Below are 22,961 nucleotides of genomic sequence, written 5' to 3'. Positions count from 1 at the left end.
AATGACGAGCATGGCAACCTTGAATAAAAGCGGGTGAAGTCGAACCGCTCGACAACTTAAATCTGGAGGGAAACGATAAAAAAATTCGATTTTTATCTCACATTTTTACAAGAATTTTGGCAATGGACCACTAGACGAGGTGCGAATTTCAGCATTCTGATTCATGTTTCTCGACCAAAATTTCACGTAAAACACGATGCGCACAGCGAAAATTATGGAAATCAACTCCTTCCAAAGATATTTAATGATTCTTGATGCGTGAATTGAAACCACCCGCTCATGAAAACTCAATGCTCTACGTGATTCACATCGCGCGCTAAACGTTTATCATGACAGTCTCTGCGATATAAAAATATGGCAATCTCAATCTTGACGCTTTGGCTCAGCTATAGCAAATTGCTTATAGTTTGAACAACTTATGGTGGGAAATGAATATTGCTCGATTGAGAAGCTTGCTGAAACCGTTGTAGTGGGCGATTTGACTCACGTAGAGCTTTGAGTTTCTTGTGAGCGGGCAGTTCAAATTCTTCGTAACCAATGTGAAATAAAAACGTTGATATCTTCGTTTGGAGTTAGTTTCAGTAATATTCGTTGCGCTAATCGTGTTCTACGTAAAATTCTGGTTAAGAAACATGTAACAGATTGCTTACATTTGTACCTTGTCTAGTGGTCCATTACAGAGTATATTAGTGCTGTTGCGCTCAAATAGTTGTGATCTTTGATGCGTCTAACAAGACTTTCCCAAGTTAATCTTACGTGATTGGTACCACCATAGCGCTACTGTCAACCACTAGTCGAGAAACAGTCCTAAAATGGTAATAAAGTATATTCCCCTGGGCTGCTCATATACACAATTTGGATTTCAGGATAAAAAATCCTGAATGAGAAACGTGATTCAAGATTTTAGCTTGCATATGGTGGTCACTTTTTTACATAGAGTACAAAGAGTCGTGATGTAAATGGGAGAGCTGGCGCCATATCCTCCTCGACGAGTTCCGAGCTCGGTGTGCGCCGAGCTTCGGTAACTTTTTCGATACGTGTTCAATCCAAAATGGCGGTGTGGAATACTTGGTGATTCCTATCTTCTTTGTTTACTTCGGATGGCCAGGTGCCCGTGTATCGAAAACAATCGATAATGTATCGAAAAAGTGACCCGGCGTCAGTCGTCACACAGGAGTCTCGGAATTCGGGCCCTGGAAAATGTTTAAAAGTGGCGCCAGCTCTCCAACTTATGTCACGACTCTATGTACTCTATGTATTTTTAACCCAACCATGAGCTATGGACTTTCACACAAGTGCCAATTCTATTTAGATCGGCCAATGCGAAAACGTCCGAAGTTCAAAAGAACCAACTTTTTGGATCAGCGTTTACGCTGATATTTACCATGGAAAGAGAGGGAACTCGATGTCGTCCACCACAGTAATGCATAAAATGGTTCCTATTGCCTTTGGTTTCATCATTGAGTGCCGTACCAATTTAGTTGCAACGCATTTTGGTTACTCGATGTAAAACACCAGATAAACCAAGACGGAAGAAACTATGATGTGCTTTACTTGCAAAAACGCAGTAACTCCATTCAAAATTGGACGTATTTCTATCAAACGGAACTATGGGCATTATGACGTGAGCCCTGTTATGCACATATTCTAATGAGTCTCAGAGCTCATGTCTTAATGTGCACAGTTCCGTTTGGCAGAAATACGTCCAATTGTTTTCTTTTTTCCTGCTCTATTATAAAAAAAATTCAATCGCCACAAGGCTGAATTTTTTCATTTTTAGTTCCTAATGGTGTGGCGGAGTAGTATCGAAAAAATGAAGGATAAATGTTTGTTGGGTTTTTTGTAAAACAGTATTTTTTCAGGAAAAAAAAATTGAAAAAGTGTTGAATGGAGATACGGCGTTTTCACTTCGGACGGCAGCAGTAGCGTGGCGTGCTTTGCGATATATCGATCGTTATGCCATTTAAACCTATAGAAAAGGATCGATAAACAGGGTGTTCGCAGCGAACACCTTAATAATCGATTCTTTACCATAGGTTTAAATGGCATGACAATCGATACATCGCAATTCACGCCACGCCACTGGACGGCAGTGAAAGACATCACGCACCAAGTTTTTCCATGAACGATACTCCGTCAATATTGCACGGGGAAACTTGTCCACAATATAAAGCTTTTCGTTTTCCACGGATCTGTAAGCTTTGACCGTCAAAAAATGATACCGTGACCAGCGCAGCTGACCCATAAAAATAACGCGAAATAACAGTCTGAAGTCATCAAGACAGAACTAGAGTCCCTTTATACTGAGAGTCAAGACAACGTGAATCCATTTCTGATTGGTTCCCGTATTTCAGGCCTTCACAGTGTCACAAACGGGAATAAAGATGACATTTTCACCGATTGCAAAGATTATAATCTGGAATGGACCAGGGAATTACGGGTTCGGCAAGGAGCAAACGGAATGAGAGAAGGAACGGAGAAAGGAATTTGAGAATGGGCCGATCAAAGATTACGAAAAACGTTCAATTTGTGTAATCTTTATTCCCGTTTGTGACTCCATGAGGGATGTTGTCTTGACTCTCAGTATAAAGGGACTCTAGACAGAACCATCTAAAAACCGAACAGATTTAAGAGCGAGCCTAACTTGAACAGATGATCATCATCACTGCCGTCCAATATATTCGAACCGCGTGGCCTTTACCACGGGCGGCCGTGTTACTTTTTTTGAGAGCTGCGACACATGCCTTTCAATTTTTTATGGATCGTGATTTGCACTTGTATTCCTGGGTCATGCATGAAATGTGGCAAAAAAAATTCACTCTGCTGCAAACTCAGTAGATCTATTTTGCAATTGACCTTGGAATAAATTGGATTTTTTTTTGCAACTTTTATTCCAAAATGAAGTTCCTGTCCCTCGAAATTTTTGGACATAAATCAGTAATTTTCATTATTTCGTCATTGAGCTAACGAAAACGATTAGCCGTTTTCGCTTTTATTGGACTCCCACCCTGCTGAAAATGGTGAGTATAAATGAGTAGTAAATCAAAGTCATATGAATAGAATTTAACTCATATGAGCAGAATTTCTACATCCAGTTTTCGCCAACTTCTACGACTAGAGATTCCAACTCATATGACTAAAGATGTCAACTCACATGAGTTCAGCGTTGAATCTACCGTGTCCGATATCTCAGAAACTAGTTACCGCATCAAAAAAATCAGAAGTACAAAATGTTTTTATTTTTCCTCCTGGTCAGAAACAGCTCTTCTGAAAAATGAAAAAAATTGAATTCATATGAGTTGAACTTTCCTACTCTCATGAGTAGAATATTCTAGTGGTATGAGTAGAATTTCTTCTCATATGAGTAGAATTTCTACTCATGTAAGTAGGAAGTTCTACTTGTGTCAGCTGGCGAATTCTGAATAGCGTCCTTGTCATTTTTAGCAGGGCACAAAGATCAAAGAGAATGGAAAATTCCGAACTTTGGCCGATCGCATTTTTCGCTAATAACTTTTTGCCTATTACCTCACTCTCCATTTTCAGCATGTCACCGAGTGTAGCGGTGACGCTGCTTGATAATCTATTTTCAAAATCCAGGTGACGGAGAGTTATCGCCCATGACTGATGAAGACTATTGTTCCATCAGAAATGTTCGAGTCCAACACGAGTCTTTTCCATGGAGTGTGTATATATCTCTTTTACAGTGCAATTTTCTCATGTATTTTCTTCCAAATTCTTCAGGTAAGATTTATGGTTATAGTGTACAGGATTCCCTACTGGAAGTTTCCCACAGTGCTATTTTCTCATATATTTTCTTCTAAATTGTTCAGGTAAGATTAATGGTTTTAGTATGCAGGAGTCCGTACTGGAAGTTTCCCACTTGAGTCCGAAAAATTACCATTCAGGGGACTGATAAAGTTAGAAACCTTCTAATTCCTTGAAAAAGGGGTATACCTTACAGCGTAAGAATACTTTAGGGTCTGTAATTCAAAATTTAGCCGTTTCGGGCCTGAAAAGATATATTCCCTCTTCCATATGGCGCTGGAATATTCTTTTAATAATTAGAGACTATAAGAGCGTTGACAAAACTGAAATATTTTGTATGAATATTCAAGGGAAAATATCTGAACGTTCTGGAAACATGTATTTGACACACTTTTATTACTTTAAAATACTCATGAACTTCATTTTGTAACCCCTTCAAACCCTTATTGCTTCGGCTCCTGTCCACATAAAGTTTACATACAACCCTCTGACCTTGTTAGAAATTTTCGATTTTATCTTTGTTTGAAGTAAAAAAGCCTGTGAAAAAAAATTTGGAATATGAATATATGGGCTCTGAGTATTCATAGAAAATTTCACGAAGGTTAATATATTTTCAAATATGTTTAAAGTATCCACAGCGTATTCTGTGCTTCACGGTAGGCGTATTTTTGTTTCCATGAAATACACTTGGCCGTATTTCTGCCAAACGGAACCAGCGGCAGTGGGAAAGAAGGAAGTGCTCGTTAGTCGATGGCCGTAAGAATAAATAGGAATTATAAAGCTCCGGTGACGTCACGTCGCGTGGTCCGCTTTAACTCATGAGCCCTGTCCACAACGCTCTTGTCACATGCCTGCCCATGGCTCTTCAGCGCCGCATTCAGTTGACACATAGTTCCGTTTGACAGAATGTAAAATCTCGCTTTTCCATTTCTACAGAGGTAATTACTCCCACTTAAACATTGTTTCCAGAGTTGCCGCATAATTAAGAAAATGAAATTCCCTGACATTTGCCTAACACTTCTGAGTAAATTTCTCTTACAATTGAAGATATACCATTTGGCCAAAAAGACATATTTTGAAATAGCTTCCAGGCAAAATGTGTTGCTCTGAACGTTAAATCTACTATAGAAAGCTTAATTAAGGTGAAGTAAAACATGTTTCCTGACTTCTAAAAATTCCCTGACATTTCCCGGCTTTCCCGGTATTCCCTGTCCGTGGCAACCTCGTGAACACCCCATATTTTCCACTCGTCTATAGTTCCGTTCAGCCGCTAACACACGTACACTCCGAATGTACATTCTGGCCTATTGCGCATGCGCGGGCATCGAGAATGTTCCTCATTTTGTTCTCTTGAACAGCTATACGTTACAGGAATGAGTAAAAGATCATCGCGGGTATCTTCTTCTTCTCGTCAAACTGTACATTCTTTTCCAAGAGAATGATGAGTGTACATTCGCGATGCCCGCGCATGCGCAGTAGGCCATAATGTACATTCGAAGTGTACGTGTGTTAGCGGCTTTTGGCAGGAATACGTTCATTTGAAAATCAATTACCCTTTCAGGAACAACCTGGAGTCTCCGCAGCGCGCGAGCAGAAAACGTTCACTAACTTATTAGGGCTAAAAAACAAGGACCCTTGCGCGGCGTTTTCCGCAAGTGCCCTGGACCCACCTTCGTCGCCTAGCCAATCCCTACTCGATGGACGAAATGAAGGACACAGCCCGGGTCTGCGCCTGAGGGGGAAATCGGGGTCATTTAAGCGCCAACGGCTCGAGGAACAGCTGAACAGGGCCAACGAGTACTGCAAAGAGGCCCTGAAAGAGTACCGGCGGCTGCCCTGGTTCAAGTACAAATTCTTCCGTTGCGGAAGCCCGTGGGACGCTGAGTGCCGCGCTATGCCTAATCAGCTCAGACTCAAGTGCACCGTCAACATACTCACCTGGTTTTGGGAGGCCTGCTGCAGGGGCTCCGGCCAACGGGTTGTCGAACTCAAATGGTGCGTTGAGCGACATCGGAATTTACATTGAGCCGAAGAACCACTAAAGATGAAAGAAACCTGCTACGTGGGACTTTGGGGCGGTTCAAGTATGGCGTGACGCTTTTGGGGAGGGGGAGTTGGTTTGAGCCAGTGTTACGGTGCGTTACAAGGGGAGACGGAGGGTCAAACCCAGCGTTGCGTAACAATTCCGCCCGGTTAACCTACTCAAAATTGTCCAAGGTGCACTTTTCCGGTAAATTTATGAATAAAACACATCAAATCGTGTATTCTCACATCTTTGTTGGTCTCTTCCCGTCGTATCTCAGCGAAATATCCCCATCAAAATGGGGATCATCCGATTCCGCCCCGAATCCAATTCTGCCTCGGATGTTTTTTTTAATAATGTGTACAAGTGGCAACGTTGCAGTAATCAGAGGGTAGAAATTGAATTGCGAGATATTCAACAAAACCTTACGTTGGTATATTGCGCGTTGGTTTGGTAGTTTCGGCAGGAATATAAGACATTCTGGAGGAATGAACGCGTTATCCTTTTTTTAATGATCGCTTATCGGATGACGAAACAGGGGTCGGGTCCATAGAAAGTTTCTAAGCTTTGCTCTGTATGGAAAAAGAAAACAAAGGGAACTTCCTCCCTCTTACTCTTATTATATTTGTTGGCCAGTTGAGAACGTGCAATAAAAGCGGAGCTTATAGAGTAATAATAATGAAAACAATGAGCACTTACGGGGTGTGACAAGCTCGGCACGTCATAAAGTCAATGATTTAATTTAAGAAAAAGTAAAAGCAAAATTTTACATGAAGGTATTTGGCTTATTGATATGGATTACATTGCGAATCAGTTTGAAGAGAGCATTTTCACTGTCGCTACCAGAGAGGCTCGCCATACTTGTTTCCATTGGTTTCATTTTCTATAATGTTTAAGATTGCTTTATTCTAAAAAGAACTACATCAAGCTGAAAAAAAAAACGATCGAAGTAAATCGGGATTCAATCACAGCAGAAGATAGGAGAGACGTAATCGGGCCTCGTTTTTTAACTTTTCCCCCGAAAAGCGGCAGCTCATTCGAAGAATAGAACGGAGCATAGCGATTGCGAGAAAGCGCCTTCAATTTTGCAGAAGCAACACGGACATCCATCGAGCACGAATAGTTGTATCTCTACGCCGTTATTAACGATCGTTCTTTCCCTTGTTCTATTTCAATGTTGTGCTTGTTCCGCTACTATATTTGTGCAGTGCAAAGAAATTATTATTATTTGTGCTGTTTGTTTGTGTGTGTTATATTTGTTCAAGTTTAAAGCAACCAAAATGGGTCATGGGCTATATTTTACTAGATGAAAAATTGAAAAATGATTATTCATTATCATTTTTGGCTTAACGGGTTATAAATTCGTGAGCAACACACCTGAGGATAAGAGAGACGCTGACGGGGCACGTTTTTCAATTTCTCTCCCGAATCTAAGCGGCACTTCATGCTACTTCATTAGTAGCATAGGGCAAAGCATTTTGACTAAGTCCGTAATTTCATAAACTGGGTTATTTTGCTGGGGAAAGCCTGGCCCCCGTATCACAGGGGGCCTCAATTGGAACATTTCTGAAATTATAGCTGTATTCATAGGCGTAGCTAGGGGGGTCCTGGGGGGGGGGGCTGCCCCCCCCCCCCCAGAAAAACGGGATCCTCCATTCCTCACCCACCCCCCGCTCTCTTCACCACGAGAGGTGGTCCCATGCCCCCCCCCCCCCCCAGAAAAATTTCCTAGCTACGCCCCTGGCTGTATTTGGACGCATTTTGAGGCATCCGCGAAGCAAATCTACCATTAATTTCTGTAAATAAATTACTCAGTTTAAAGCGTTTTTAGCTCAAAACACTGACACATTGTTACAACAATTTACACCGTGACAAAGCGTTATCTTTGACGAAGATTTTTTTCAACCATACAGAATTTCTGACGGACAGAATGATACTCATTTGAAATTTATAGGGAAGAGTAGCCCTCATGGCCATGGCTCCCTATAGATACACTTATATAAGTAGGTCGAGGAAAATTAATTCCATACCTAACATATTAAACTTTTAAAGTTTTGTTCACTTTTTTATTACTTTTACAAAATAATTGAATCGCACTTCTGTCATCTCAATATTTCAATTATATTAATCTACTTAGTACTTGGTGAGTTTAGATCACAGAATTTTTAAATATTGAGCTCATTTTTGTAAGCAATACTATATCCGGCTTGACGGTGTTTCATAAGTGCTTGACAAATATTTTCATTTTTTGATGACCAATCGATGTGGCGATGAGTATTTTGTTACTTGACAAAGAGAAATAGGTTTAAAATAGGTTGATTTTGCACAGGAAATAGTTTTAAAAATAATACAGAGCCGGGCCTCTAAAATACTTTGCGTAAGACTGTGGACAATACACATTTTGCAAAACTGAATCTTAGAGCTAGTCCGTCTTTTTCCAAACGTGCTGTTTTTCTGTGCCGTAACATCACATGCCTCTCATCTCATCAAGATTATCGACTATGCTGAAACTGCAGCATGTGAACGTTTTCATCCCTCAAGACGAAACATCATGAAAAATGTTACGTCCCAATAAATCGAATAAAGACTGAATTTCATTTTGTCAGTCTACGATGGGATGTGCTCCTGATCGTTAAACCCGGCTTACCCAGCTTATCTTTTACCCGCCTTGATACGATTGCTGCACACAGGGTTGCCAATTTTTCAACAATTTCAAGTTCTAAAATTATTCAAATATAGCTGCAACTTGAAATTTTATTGAATTCTGGAATGTGTCCGATACGACCCTCAGATAGAGCAAAATTAAAAGTTGTTCTCCATGGAAAATGGCTCAAAAATCACGGCAACCGCATCGTCAAAGTTCTGAAATTATCTTAATAAAGTTGTTAATTTGGGAAAATTCAAAATTGGTCCGTTGCGTAGGCAGATAGTATCGTATTTCAAAATGAAAATTCGGTTGTTTCCGATCACTCCTTTTGAGACGAAAAAGATCCTCGAATATGTATACATGAATGCTTGGGTGGCCCACAAAAAATGAATTTCGGAAATGTATAGCCGTAACCCCCTAAATCGGTTACAGCATGTTCAAAAACACGGAAAATGAAATTTGGGGTCAATCGGACAAAATTAACCCGACGCGCAGTTGCCATTTATCCCCGCAAAAATAGCGAATTTTTACTGTTTTTCAGTAATTTTTCGCTCCCAAAAAATAAAGTCGGAGGGGTCTGCAAATTTAACTAAGGACAAAATTAGTTCATAAACTACACCCTAGTGAAGTTTTGGTCACCCTCCATGCTTTTGACCCGACGCGCGGTTGCCATTTTCACGCATGAAAATAGCGAATTTTTTATTGTTTTTGATGATTTTTCCCTCTCGATAAATTAACTTTACAGATGCCTAAATTGTAATCAGAGTGTGAAATTAGTAGTTTAGATGCTCCCAATGCTCCCCTTCTGATAATTTTGACACGCTGCGACGTTGTCATTTTTCTGAGCAAAATCGTGAATTTCGACTTATTTCAATATCATCTCTTTAGACCTAAAAAAAAAAACTCAGGAGCCATCGAAAAAGTGCGCTAAAACACGGTGATTATATCATGAGTATCTATTTTGAAAATTTGGACCCTGTAAAATATTTTAGTCGGCGTGAAGTTACCACTTGGCAAACAGTGGTTGACGGTAATAGTCAATTTTCATACGTTAATGCGCCTTCAATTACATCGGATACTGTGCAATACTTTCGTGGTGGAATAGTTGCATTGGCACCTACAAACCCAAGAGGGATACTTCACTCATTGCGCAATGCATGCAGTATCCCTGTTAGGTTTGTAGGCGCCAATGCAACTATTCCACCACGAAAGTATTGCACGGTATCAAATGTAATTGAAGGCGCACTAACGTATGAAACTTGACTCTTACCGCCATGGTGTCAGGGGGTATTTTCTATCGAGGAACTTGAATTTCAACTCAAATTTTTAAACTTCAAAAATCCAAAATGGCAGAAATTGCCAAAAATGTTATCTTGAGACTTTCGAGATCTAAGACGGTTGACTGCCTGACCCAATTGAATGCTCTTTGGCACATATTTCGCCGTTTTTATTTACTATTTATATGTATTTTTTTTTCTCATCTGGCTTTCCAGAGCACACCCCGTATTTCTCACCTGCACATGGTTCTGTTTGATAGAAATACGTCCAATTGACTCGATGAATTGTGCGCCGTCTCGGTGGTTCAGTATCCAGAGTGGATTAGCATCGGATGCCGGGCTGTGAGGGTCGTGGAGGCGGATTTCGGGAGGGAGTGTTTCGGTGGCCTCTCGCGGGAATATACATAGAATCAATTCCAAGGATACAGTCTGCTGAGTGCAGGGACCCCATGTTTTGCGATATTAAAAGCCAGACGTCACTCTCCGCCACGGATGACGTCTTCCATTGGCTCATCCAGGTTGCCACCTTTCAGGAGCCTTCCCAGATAAGACAGAAATATTTAGCCAATATTTATACAATATTGTTTGGATATTTTTGCAATCATTGGATCAATGTTGGTTAAATATTGAGCCAACGTTAAAAGTGTACACCATATTTCCTCTTGGCATAAATACTGTGCCAATACTTTAAAATACTGTGAAATACTGTGTCAATACCGTGAAAATATTTTTAAAATATTTTGGGTAAACATTATTTTTAAAAATACTGAATAAAGATTCTTTAAATATTTAAAAAAAATAATTTTTAATTAAAATATTATCAAAATATTGTCAGTATTGTGTAAATATTGCGACAATACTGACAATATTTGTCCAATATTGTAAAAATATTATGTCGTATCTGGGATTTCTTTTTTTGGACCGCGATCAGCAAAAATGAACCAAGCCACATCAGCTTTTGCCATATTTAATGGGGAACTTTTTTTTACATGAAAACGGTTGTGCGGATTTCCATGCTAATTCCTGTCAATTTTCTGCATAGTGCGCAGCGAATTCCTTAAAATTATCCAAGGAATCTTCACAATAAACGTTCTCTTGTAAAAAAATTAAATTGCCCACTGCCAATAAAAATGGACCAGTGGACAAGGTAACTTGCTTTCAATTTTTAAAGTTCATCGACGAAAGCTCATTTCATTCGTGCGAAACATATTGAATTCACAACAGATTTAGAGTAGGTTGCGATCTTGTAAATGGCAACTCTCTCCGATTCGCATTATAATACGATAACCAAAGCAAGAAGAATTAAAAACCACATTTTAAAGCAAGCATTTGGCGCCCTTTTTTGAAATAAGCCTTACAGACGAAAAAAATCGTATTATTTAATAATCGAACGAGATACGCATTTCTGCACTGAAGCCCGAGATACGCGAAAAAAGTTTTACTGTTTCAGGTGGCTTCCCAATTTTTTCGATTATAGTCTCTTGCTGGCAGATAGAAGACATCTTTAGCAACACGTTTTTGCAGCTAACTCAAAACTGTCAAACATCGAGATACCCACTTCTGCACTCTCACCATCGATATTCTGCTAATACTGAACCAGCGCTAAAAAGATTGCACAGTTCCGGTATGGTGGTGTTATAAAATCTGCATAGACTATTCAGTTAATTGTTTTACTTTAGTCAGTATTACAAAGACAAGTCTTGCCACAATATTAATTTAGTACTTTTTAAATATTTTAGGAGTATTTATTTAACACGTATAAGGTTTTTTTACCTTGATGGTCATTCAAGATTGTATTAATTTCAATACTTTATCGGCGAATATTCACACAGGACTTTATTAAACACATATAAGCCTCAAACGGTGGGCAATATTGGCTACACACTTCGTCATATTTAGGCGTTATTAATATCCCAGTTTTCTCTATAGTTTTTACCTGACTTTTCTTAGACCAGAAAAATAAATCTCACAGCAAACTGAACGCCACTCACTAGTATTATCCTGACTTTATTTAAAGTTGCCTTATTTCCTTTCACATTTTATTTTTTAACAGAACACAATTGATATGTTATGACTTTCGGTTGATTGCATATATTTTCCCCAGCTCTCCAAATACGCATGCTCCTCGTTTCAAGTGGAAATATGTGGCCATAAAAAACAAGTTACTGCCGTTGTGTTTCCTCATTTTTTCCCATCAGCTATGGGATTACTATTCGCTTCGCGGATGGAATGATTCCGGAACATATATATCGTCTGATTGAATACTGAGGTGAGTGAGTGACAGCGGTGGAAATGTATCACAGAGAGAAAAGTAAAAAAAAATTTAAAAGCCAAAAAAGTTGCGGATATGCGTCCCGCGTTGATATGCGTTGATTGAAGTGTAGTGTTTATTTACAAAATGTATGCGTATGTCGTGTGTAGCGCGTTATTGAACACCTAAAATCAAACCAAAATAACTATTCTACTTGCATTGTTAACATATATCTAGAAATTATGAGGAATTTGTTCACACCAGTTGATGGTAACGCGATCGTTAGGTAGATGTTAAATAGTGAACAATGGTCATGATTTAATCAAAAGCGCATTTTGGATGGATACATAAATGCAATCATCAAATATATGAAAATTCGAAAAGAAATAAAATAAAAAACTAAGTACTGTAGGTAATTTCACATGACTCTAGAGAGGGCCAAACTTGGTAATGAAGGCGCGCGTGAGTTTTTGAGGTTGATGATCGACAATTTAAAATATGTACTTCACGTATTTTGGAAAAATGTCAGGAAATGATACACGTGACGTTTAGGAGTATGTGCTTCATAAAATGTTGCTACTCTGAACCTTCTCAAGTTTTGACTGTTCCCAGAGGCGAAGTAAAGCATACCAAGACGAGCTTTTGAATGCTGCAACTAAAAATTTGCCCGGAATTAGAAAAAAAAAGATTTTGCTCTCTATCTCTGTAAATACATGGTAGAAACTAATACATTCCCGAGTGGAAAAATCAGACATCGCAGAGTTAAATTATCTATGAAGTGAATTTTGCGTGCTATTATAACACTTAAAATACGAAGAAAAAAGAAGAAAAAATACCAGAACACTTATTTTTTACTTTTTGAATTAACATACCATTGTAATTGATAATTCATCGTATGCATTTTAGGTTTCAACCATGCATTGTGATAATGTTCTTTGTTGTTTTATGTTTTGATTTATTTTAGCTTATGATATCACTGAAGATGGACTTAAACCTGAGATGCATACGATGGACTACAAATTACAATTGTACGTTAATTTGAAAAGTAATAGAATGGGTGTTTCGTTTTCAGAGGCGGATCCAACAAATCGGCAACATCGGATTTCCTCCATTTAAACCTATGATGAATAATCGATTCTTGTCGGAGCACCTAGCCCCTCTAAGAATCGATGCATATCCATAGGTTTAAATGGGGAAGAACAATGTTGCCAGTTTGCTGGATCCGCCAATGTTCGTTTTGTTTTATCCTTATTTTAATTACCAGGATTAAGTCTCGGTTGGATAGGCAACTAAACTAACCGCAGGATAAAGCGTAAGGTATCAAGGCAAAATGGAGGCGCTCCAAGCCAATGTCTCGCTTCTGACGGCCTGTACCAATGGGGCTGTTGCAAACTTTTGCTAGAGCAAAAATAAGAGTTGTTCCTTACGGATAATGTCTGAAAAATCACGATGAGTGCATCGGCAAACTCTGAAATGCACTCCTAACTTCAAAATCTGCGTAGCAGTTTTACGACTTTAAATTTTTAAACCAAATCTTCTGCTATCGAATACGAAAAATCATGGAGAATTTAAGTTTCATGTTGACCAGCTTCTCGAAAGAAAAATAAAATTTCTAAGGAAGTCTGCAACGTCGCAAATAGAGAAACGTCGTTTCTCATTTCGCCCGAAAATATGTATGTATAAAATTGAAGGCATTATGACTGGTGTCTCTCAACTTATATTCGTCTTTAAGGATGAACAATGGGACGCGCTTGCTACGGCGCGTTGATTCAACTATACAACCTCGACGGATGTCCGCATTGCGTTCAAAAAATTGAAGGCGTTTTGACTTCCTACGCATAATACCTGTAGTTGATTCGATCGACAAACGCGTTGGTCGGCGGTGACGGGGACTTGATGCAACTATTTAAGCTTTTTGGATGTCCGTATCGGTCCGACTGAAGTGCGAAACCACGTATCTCCATTGCGGTGTTTCAAAATTTCCGTTCCTATTTCATCTCTTCCATGAGAAACAATCCAAATTTACGACTTTAAATTTTGAACCAAATCTTCTGCTATCGAATATGAAAAATCATGCAGAATTCAAGTTTCATGTTGACCACGCTTCTCGAAAGAAAAATAAAATTTCTAAGGAAGTCTGCAACGTCGCAAATGGAGAAACGTCGTTTCTCATTTCGCCCGAAAATATGTATCTATAAAATTGAAGGCATTCTGACTGGCCTCTCTCAAGTTATATTCGCCTGTAACGATAAACAATGGGACGCGCTTGCTACGGCGCTTTGATACAACTATACAACCTCGACGGATGTCCGCATTGCGTTCAAAAAATTGAAGGCGTTTTGACTTCCTACGCATAATACCAGTAGTTGATTCGGTCGACAAACGCGTTGGTCGGCGGTGACGGGGACTTGATGCAACTATTTAAGCTTGTTGGATGTCCGTTTCGGTCCAACTGAAGTGCGAAACCACGTATCCCTATTTCGGTGTTTCAAAATTTCCGTTCCTATTTCATCTCTTCCATGAGAAACAATCCAAGGAGCCTTATGCAAAAACGGCCAAATCCCCCGTAGCTCCGATTGCTTCCATTATTTAGTATGCTATTTTACCATAACAAAGGGCCCCCGTTTCTGATAATTTCAAGTCCAAAAAAAATTTTCCCGCGCTTTGGCGGCGTTGCCAAGTTGCAACCTTAAAAATTCGATAACATTTGAACCACTTGAGTTATTGATCTGCGGTTTGCGCTAAAATTCTTTAAAAATTATGAACTTTTGTTTTATGTATGGTTTTTGGATAGAACGTAACATTAAACTTATGATTCACCCCTTTTTTTTGGATTTTTAATCCGTCGAATTTTACTTCTCACTGAGATAACAACGGAAATTTTCGAGTTCAGGTAAAGTGATCGATAATTAAAGTGACAGTATGGGAACACACTCTCAAAGGCGCAGGTGAAACTATTTTTAAAAGTCCCGAGGGGTCTTCTTCATAGAGAAGAATGCTTCTGCAAGTTATAAGTATATCGGATTATAGCCGATGTCTCATATTATCCAATCATCACTTTTGCACTTAAAGACTAATGGAAGCCTTTCATTTACCCATCATTCAGAACTACTCAATACTCTTGATACGCGCGTTATTTGATTAGGAACGGTTGTTGGAATAATTATTTTTAGCGCAACTCTTACTCGGAAATGGATAAACCACGATATTTTAATACGCTAGTATATACAAAAACTATATGTCTTTAAGCTTTGTATACCTCTGTACTAAAACGAAAATAAATTAAATTTAACAATTCAACAACGACAAAATGATATTCTGGGACTTTTTCAGAGCATCCGCGGAAAAAAAGCTTGTATGCGGAGAAAAAATTCGAGAAGGTCAATTGGACTGCATTCTGCAATTAGGAACTACAATTTCTGGCTCTGCTCAGGAACAACGTATGTGCCATTAGTTTCCCTATGCACAAAAGTGTTTTTACGGATGATGCAGAAATTGTTGTTCCAAATTGCAAAATGGAGTCCAATTGGATTTACCTGACTTTTTTGCGACTATCCTCCTTCTCTCCTCCTTCCCTTTTCCTCCTTTCCTGATCTTCCTTTTTTGTTTTGGAATATCCAAGCAAAAAATTAGCTTGCATCGGAGACACAATGCGGGGCGATGAATTGGACTGCATTCTGCAATTAGGAACTAAAATTTCTGGCTCTGTACAGGAACAACGTATGTGCCATTAGATTCCCTATGCACAAAAGTGTTTTTGCGGATGATGCAGAAATTGTTGTTCCAAATTGCAAAATGAAGTCCAATACTTGGATTTACCTAACTTTTTTGCGACTTACGGAATATCCAAGCAAAAAATTAGCTTGCATCGAATATACATCAAAGGTCGATTGGACTGCATTTTTCGATTGAGAACTACGATTTCTGGCTTAGTTTAGGAACAACGAATGTGCCATTAGTTTCCCTATGCACAAAAGTTTTTACAAATGAGACAAATATTGTAGTTCCGAATTGCAAAATGAAGTCCAATTGGAATTACCTAACCTTTTTTGCAAGTCACACCTCCCAGTTTAGAGCAAAAACTGTTGCAAGTTGCTTCTTATTTCAGTGCACGCATGGTGATTCCGTGACAATTTTGAGAACGGAGAAAAAACTACGTTGTTTTGAACGCAAAATAAAGTTCTGCGTTGATTAATTTTTCCCCATTATCATCACATTATAGACGCTCTTGTTTCTGGAACATTCTGGAACAGTTCATTTAGAAATTTCCTCTCTTTTTCGCCCCTCCCCAAAGGGTTTTGGGTTAAGTATTTTTCTTTTGTTTTGAACTTTTACGGACTTTTACCCCTCCCTTCCCCCAAAAAATACATCCTCACAGCGTTCTTTTCGTTTCTTATTGTTTACACAATTTAATCCTTTTTCATTGTTTTGTAGTCTCGAAGTTTCTCGAAGATCAGAACAGGGATTTTCAAATCCTGTTTACAATAAAGAAGTGCCTTTACCTCAATGGAACAAAAGGGATGCATTTTTCCCCTTTTGTTCCGTAAAATTCGGGTTTCCCGCCACAGGACAATGAGGAAATAGTTTCTAAATTACATCCTAATTGCAGGAGGGGTCAGCAGAGGGGGGTGGGAATTTTGGAGGTGGCTACAGACCAACCGAGCTTACAAAAGGGAGACCCATTCCCTAAAGCTCAATCAGTGTGCGTTTAGAAAGCGAAGAAGTTCCATGGGTGAACAGGTCAGAGGGTCAGTGGCTCAGTGGCTTAGTTGTTTAGTGGTTCAGTGCTTCAGTAATTCAGTGTTTCAGTGTTTCAGTGGTAGTGATTTAGTGGTACACTGAAGTCAGCAACCGGAATTCCAACATTTGTAGTAACTCAATTTGGATTAAGCTCCTAATATGTAAGTGAACCTTATAGCTTACTCATACCTTCTATTTTTATACACTTGAAATTTTGATAGTTTTAATTTTAAATTTTTTATTTTTCAAATTTTTATTTCTCCAATTTAAACATTTCAAATTTAAATTTTTAATTTACAAATTTCAAATTTTGAATTTTCAAATTTTTAATTTTTATTTTTCAAAGTTAAATAAAGCAGTCATTTTTCAAATTGAAATTTTTTCGCTTATAAATTATAAATTTTAGGTATATTCTATAGTATTTTATCATTACTACGGCCGTACCAGGTTTAAATTTTTATTAATCATCGTTTTAGGTACTCGTATTCTCAGAAAAAAGATAAAGGAAAAAAGAAGGTAAATAAATAAAAAAGGAAAAAGGAAAGTAATAATATTTTATTCCAATTCATTCGAATTCTATGGATCAACAGTATATTAAGGTGATTCGATGGACGCCATATTTTGTGTCAGAACGGCATGCGATATATCGCATCAATTAGTTCCATTTTTTTAGGTACTTGTCATTTTTCTCCAATTTTGAGATCGCAATTCTGTTGTCAGGAGACTAAAGTACTCACTTACCAATTTTAACAAAGAAATTCAACGTAATAAAGGCGTGGTTTTTTTTTTAGAGAGAAAATATCGCATTCGAAAGCAGTTTCGATATCAGTATCGAATGCGATGTTTTCTCTCAAAAAAAAACCACGCCTTTATTACGTTGAATTTCTTTGTTAAAATTGGTAAGTGAGTGCTTTAGTCTCCTGACGACAGAATTGCAATCTCAAAATATAGAAAAATGACGAGTAGCTGACAAAATGGAACCAATTGATGCGAGAAATCGCATGCCGTTCTGACACAAAATATGGCGTTCATCGAATCACCTTCATTGTTTTCCTGCAATTTGCACAGATCTACACAACCAAAAAAACCCTTAGATTGTGAAAACTTTCTTGAATTCTTGAGTAATTTTCAGCGCTTATTCTGAAAAAATAAACGAGAATCAACCCTCAAAATCGCAGATTTTTTAATAGAAGTGAACATTCGTTTGGTTAAAGTTTAAAAGTAATCAATCAAAGTATTCATTAATTGGACTGCATTTTGCAATATGGAACTATAAATTCTAGCCCGGTTTAAAAACAACGTATGTGCCATTAGTGTGCACTATGCACATAAGTGTTTTTTCAGATGAGCCAGAATTTATAGGTCCAAATTGCAAAATGTAGTCGAATTGTCCAATCGCTCTCATGCTTTTTGACTTATATTATTGCTATTTTTCTTTTAGGTCATTTTTTTGCATTCTTGAATCTTGAGTAATTTTTAGCGCCTAGTCAAAAAAATAAACGAAATCAAAATCCCAGAATTTTTAGAAGAAGGTCATATTTGCTAGGTTAAAATTGATTAATAATCAATTCAATTATTCATTAATTTCCCAATTATTTTCATGCTTTTAGACTTTTAATAATTCTTTTTTTTATTTTTGTTTGTTTCAGGTCATTATTTTGCATCCAGAATCGCATCAAAATACATTGATTAAATAAAAAATGCGCAACTACACCTCCACGTTTGAAAATCTCCGATGGTGTTCCACTTTCAGAAAAGAAAAGTAACCGAGGAATCTCCCTCAAATTCTCCGTAAATATTATAGAATGAGTGAAAAACTCATAATGAAAACTCATTAATGAAAACTATTAATGAAAAACTGCTGATTAGTTCTGGTTGAAAATAATAAAACAAGAGCAGAGATTTGCGACGTCACAGTCAAAGATAAGTATTTTCAACCTTCAGATATCGATATTCGAACTCTCGTTAAAGTTTTAGTAAAAAAAAAAAAAATTGCGCACAGGCTATAATTTTAATTTACATTAGATCTTTAGCAGCTCTGCTTCCTTCATTTTTCTATTTTTCCAGATCGGCAAAACAGTAATGAAGTTTCCGGCATTTTGCTTTTTGAATGAAATCAACTTATTTTATGGGACTAAATTTTTATTTTTCCTCTTCAAAGGCTTCATGCTAATTTTTCTTTCTCCTTTCTCGTGTATTTATCTCTTCTAAATTGACAAGAGACAGGGTCAGAGCACAAGCTACTTTCAGCATACTGATCGCGGATAAAATTGCTTTACAGAATTGGTAGTTTTTCTCAAACATCATATTACTTTTTCTCTCCGTGTTTTTTTCAAATCTTTATCATGTTTTTTCTTTATCTATTTCTTTTTACATCGATAAGAAACGAACACAGTGAAAGTTGTTTCATCTTCTTTTATTTTTCTTTTTTTTTTTATATATTCTAAATACCTCAAACTAATTTTCCATTTTTTCTTCTTCTTTCAGATTGGCAAGAAACGGGTGCAGTGAAAGCAGTTCATACCTAATTTTATTTTGCTCTCTTCATTTTATTTCGTAACTACCTCTTATTAATTTCTCTTTCTTTATTTATTCTTTCTTCCATCTTTCATTAGCGTCTCCTCTGAAGACCCAGATACACCTGCGAATTAGAAGCGCTTGTTGAAAGTGAAACACCAATAGGAAAGGAAGATTTTGATAGCTAGACGTCGAGCGATTGAAATCCCGGTTTCCTATTGATGTTTCACTTTTAACAAGCGCTTCTAACTTGCAAGTGTATCTGCCACTTTACACCATTTGCAGTTGAAGTACATATTGTAATTGGACGTATTTCTGTCAAACGGAACTATGTGCCTTAAGACATGAGCCCTGAGACCCATAAAAATACATGCATAACAGGGCTCACGTCATAATGCACATAGTTCCGTTTAACAGAAATACATCCGATTGAAACTACTAATTCTTTTTCCCTCACAAAAGCACTTATCTGCAAACTGCTAATATTTCTGAAATAAGACAAATTATCAATTCCTCTACTGTACAGCATGGTCCAATTTAGACGTATCATAAAGTCACATTTTGATCATTGAATCGCTCATTAATGATGTTTGATATTTTAAGTATTTAAAATCAGAACAATTATAATTGGACTGCATTTTGCAATTTGGAACTATAAATTCTGGCTTATCTGAAAAAAACACTTACGTGCATAGGGAAACTAATGGCACATACGTTCTTTTTAAACCGGGCCAGACTTTATAGTTCCAAATTGCAAAATGCAGTCCAATTATGCTGCGTTCAAAAAGCCACTTGAAATGACTAATTATTTGCTCACAGAATAAATAGCTCAGGAGAACAAATAGCGTAAAAACAATTGCACTAAGGTGATTCGATGGACGCCATATTATGTGTCAGAGCAACATGCGATATCGCATCGACTGGTTCCATTTTTTCAGCTACCCATTATTTTTCTCGAAGTTTGAGATCGCAATAATGTTGTGAGGAGACTGAGGAATTCACTTAACAATTTTGACAAACAAATTTTACTTAATAAAGCCGTGGTTTTTTTAGAGGAAAAATATCGTACTCGATACTGATATCGAAACTGCACTCGAGTGCGACATTTTCTCTCTAAAAAAACCACACCTTTATTACGTTGAATTTGTTTGTCAAAATTGGTGAGGGAATTCTTCAGTCTCCTGCCAACAGAATTGCGATCTCAAAATTCGAGAAAAATGACGAGTGGCTGAAAAAATGGAACTAATCGATGCGACACAAAATATGGCGTCCATCGAATCACCTTAAGTTCCAAATATTTGCACGGAATGAATTTAGCATTAGAAAAGAGGAGGTATGAGTTTTGACAAATATATTAAGCAAAAATCAAAACTAATTTGTTATAAAAGTTTTTATTTACAAGTTAGGTTTAGGTTAAGAACTAATCATTCCTTTTTTTTCTTCTTAGTCTGTTTCAGGTCGGAAAGAAACGAAGAGGATGGATGCTCCGCATGTTGAGTCATTGAGGACGGAAGTAGTGCCCTCCTAAATGTGTATTATTTCCATATAATTTAGAAAGTAGTAATTACTAGTATGATTGAAATTTTATCCAATCAATTTTTAATTAATTTCATTCATAAAATCCATAAAAATAATTATATTTTAAACGTGTCGTATCCTTAAGATGATTCAACGGACGCAATTTTTTGTGCCAGAACGACGTGCGATATATCGAATCGATTCGTTCTGAAATTTCAGCTACCTGTCATTTTTTTCGAATTTTGAGATCGTTCTTCTGTTGTCATGAGTCTGAAGAATTCATATTCCAAATTTGACAAACAAATTCAACGTAATAAAGGCGTGGTTTTTTTAGAGGAAAAATATGGCATTCGATACTGACATCGAAACTGCACTCGAATGCGATATTTTTCCTCTAAAAATACCGCGCCTTTGTGAAGTTGAATTTCTTTGCGAAATTTGGTACATGAATTCTTCAGTCTCATGAAAAGAGAAGTGCGATTTTAAAATTCGCAAGAAATGACGAGTAGCTGAAATTATGAAATGAATCGATGCTATATATCGCACGTCGCTCTGACACATAAAATGGCGTCCGTCGAATCACCTTAAGGCCTGAATAGACGATCAAATTCCGAACCAATTCCGATCAAAGTAGACATGCTGATGACTGGTGGTCACCATCTACCATCAAATTTTGACGGGCCGCACTTTTTTGATCAAAGTGAGATCAGACAGGAGTGCCATCATTCATCATTTCCTGCCACAGGAAACGTTTCTGTCAAGTTTTCATTTTAAAATTAAGCAAATTTATGAATTTCAGACTGATGACTCCCGACACTTTGATGCTACTTTGATCGGAATTGGTTCGGGAATTTGATCGTCTATAGAGGCCTTTAACTTGAATGCCCTCAGCTGTTTAAAGGGATATAAGAAGTATTTGCTATCCCTTCCAGTTCTGCGCATGGTTCTCATTTAATTCAGTCAAATAATATTGCATTTAACTGGGAGAAATTAAACTGCATTACGCAAAAATAAATTATCTTTCTCGGTTCACCGTAGAGAAAACACGAGTTTCATTTTTCCAACATAAGTAGGTGAATTTTGAAGAGCCAAGAATATTAATTCCTTTTTGCGCAATGCAGTTCAATTACTACAACTGAATGCAAACTTGTAATTGGATTACACTTTGTAATAAGGAACCATTATTTCTTGTCAATTTTAGAAATAACACACATGCCATTGGTTCCCCTATTCAGATATGTGCTTTTATGAGAGCTAGAGATAGTGGTTTCTCATTGCAAAATGTGATCCAATGATGTTGCGAGTCCAAAGAGAGTATGAAACTGCAATTCAAATTAAAATTTGGAAAAATAACGTTTGATTCATTATGGCATAATGCATCGACTAAAATCCTGGCGAGAGAGAACTGGACACTGTTAGGCTAGAACCAACTATGTTGCAGGCAAATCCTAAGCACATAGTTCCTTTTAGCATACATGGGTCCAACTAATTTAATTGCTGATAACAAGAAAACTTCTAATTATAATGAGGGGTTTAATAGAGAATTCTAAAAGCCAGTTTTGTCACCCATTGCAAACCATACTAATAACTCTCGATTTATCTTGTTTGTTCCAGAAGATGCGGCAGAAGAAGCGGGGGTTTTGGGGGAGGGCTCGCTGAGGGGGGAGATTCCCGGGGAACGGGGGGTTCGTGGGGTTGGGAAGAACCGCGAGACGAGGATTCCCAAGGGGGGGGAGGATTCCCGGGGAAAGGGGGGCTCGTGGGGTTGGGGGCGGAATCGCGGAGTAGGGTTTCCCAAAGGGGGTTCCCGGGGAGAGGGGGGACTCCGTTGGGTTTATGTAGGATCGCGGAGCAGGGTTTCCAAGGGGGGAGGGGCCGCGGAGTAGGATCACGGGGGGAGGACTAGGGTTTTTTTTTTTTTTTTTTTTTTTTTTTTCCGCGACTGGCTTGCTGAGATCCTCCGGGGCGTTACGTCCCGGGGTCTGCCGTCGCCGGCAGGGGCGCCCGCCGGGACCCCGTGGGTCCGTTGGGTGCCCCTGCCCCCGACCCCCCGCGAGGGGGGTCACTTTGCCCCCCCGCAAGGGGGGGCTTTTTGACCCCCCTCGCGGGGGGTCGGGGGTGGGGGCGCCCAGCGGACCCTTATGGGGTCCCGGCGGGCGCCCCTGCCGGCGACGGCGGCTCCGGGGCGTTACGCCCCGGAGGATCTCAGCAAGCCACGAGTGG

General features: G+C 38.4%; 2 protein-coding genes across 2 annotated transcripts in view; one reads left to right on the top strand and one right to left on the bottom strand.

The window, feature by feature from the left end:
• LOC140224380 (uncharacterized) overlaps positions 1-22,961 on the bottom strand; it is a 159,715-nt gene that overhangs the window by 70,266 nt on the left and 66,488 nt on the right. The gene's annotated exons all lie outside the window — the stretch shown is intronic.
• Positions 3,556-5,791, top strand: LOC140224365 (uncharacterized). Its single transcript, XM_072299039.1, has 2 exons — positions 3,556-3,741; positions 5,327-5,791. The coding sequence occupies exons 1-2, from the start codon at positions 3,625-3,627 to the stop codon at positions 5,789-5,791; spliced, it is 582 nt and encodes a 193-aa protein (XP_072155140.1). The 5' UTR covers positions 3,556-3,624.

The sequence above is a fragment of the Bemisia tabaci genome, chromosome 4 (assembly GCF_918797505.1).
Source record: "Bemisia tabaci chromosome 4, PGI_BMITA_v3".
In the NCBI taxonomy this organism is placed as follows: domain Eukaryota; kingdom Metazoa; phylum Arthropoda; class Insecta; order Hemiptera; family Aleyrodidae; genus Bemisia; species Bemisia tabaci.
Note: the sequence above shows the minus strand (reverse complement) of the source record. Positions and strands in the feature narration are given on the sequence as shown.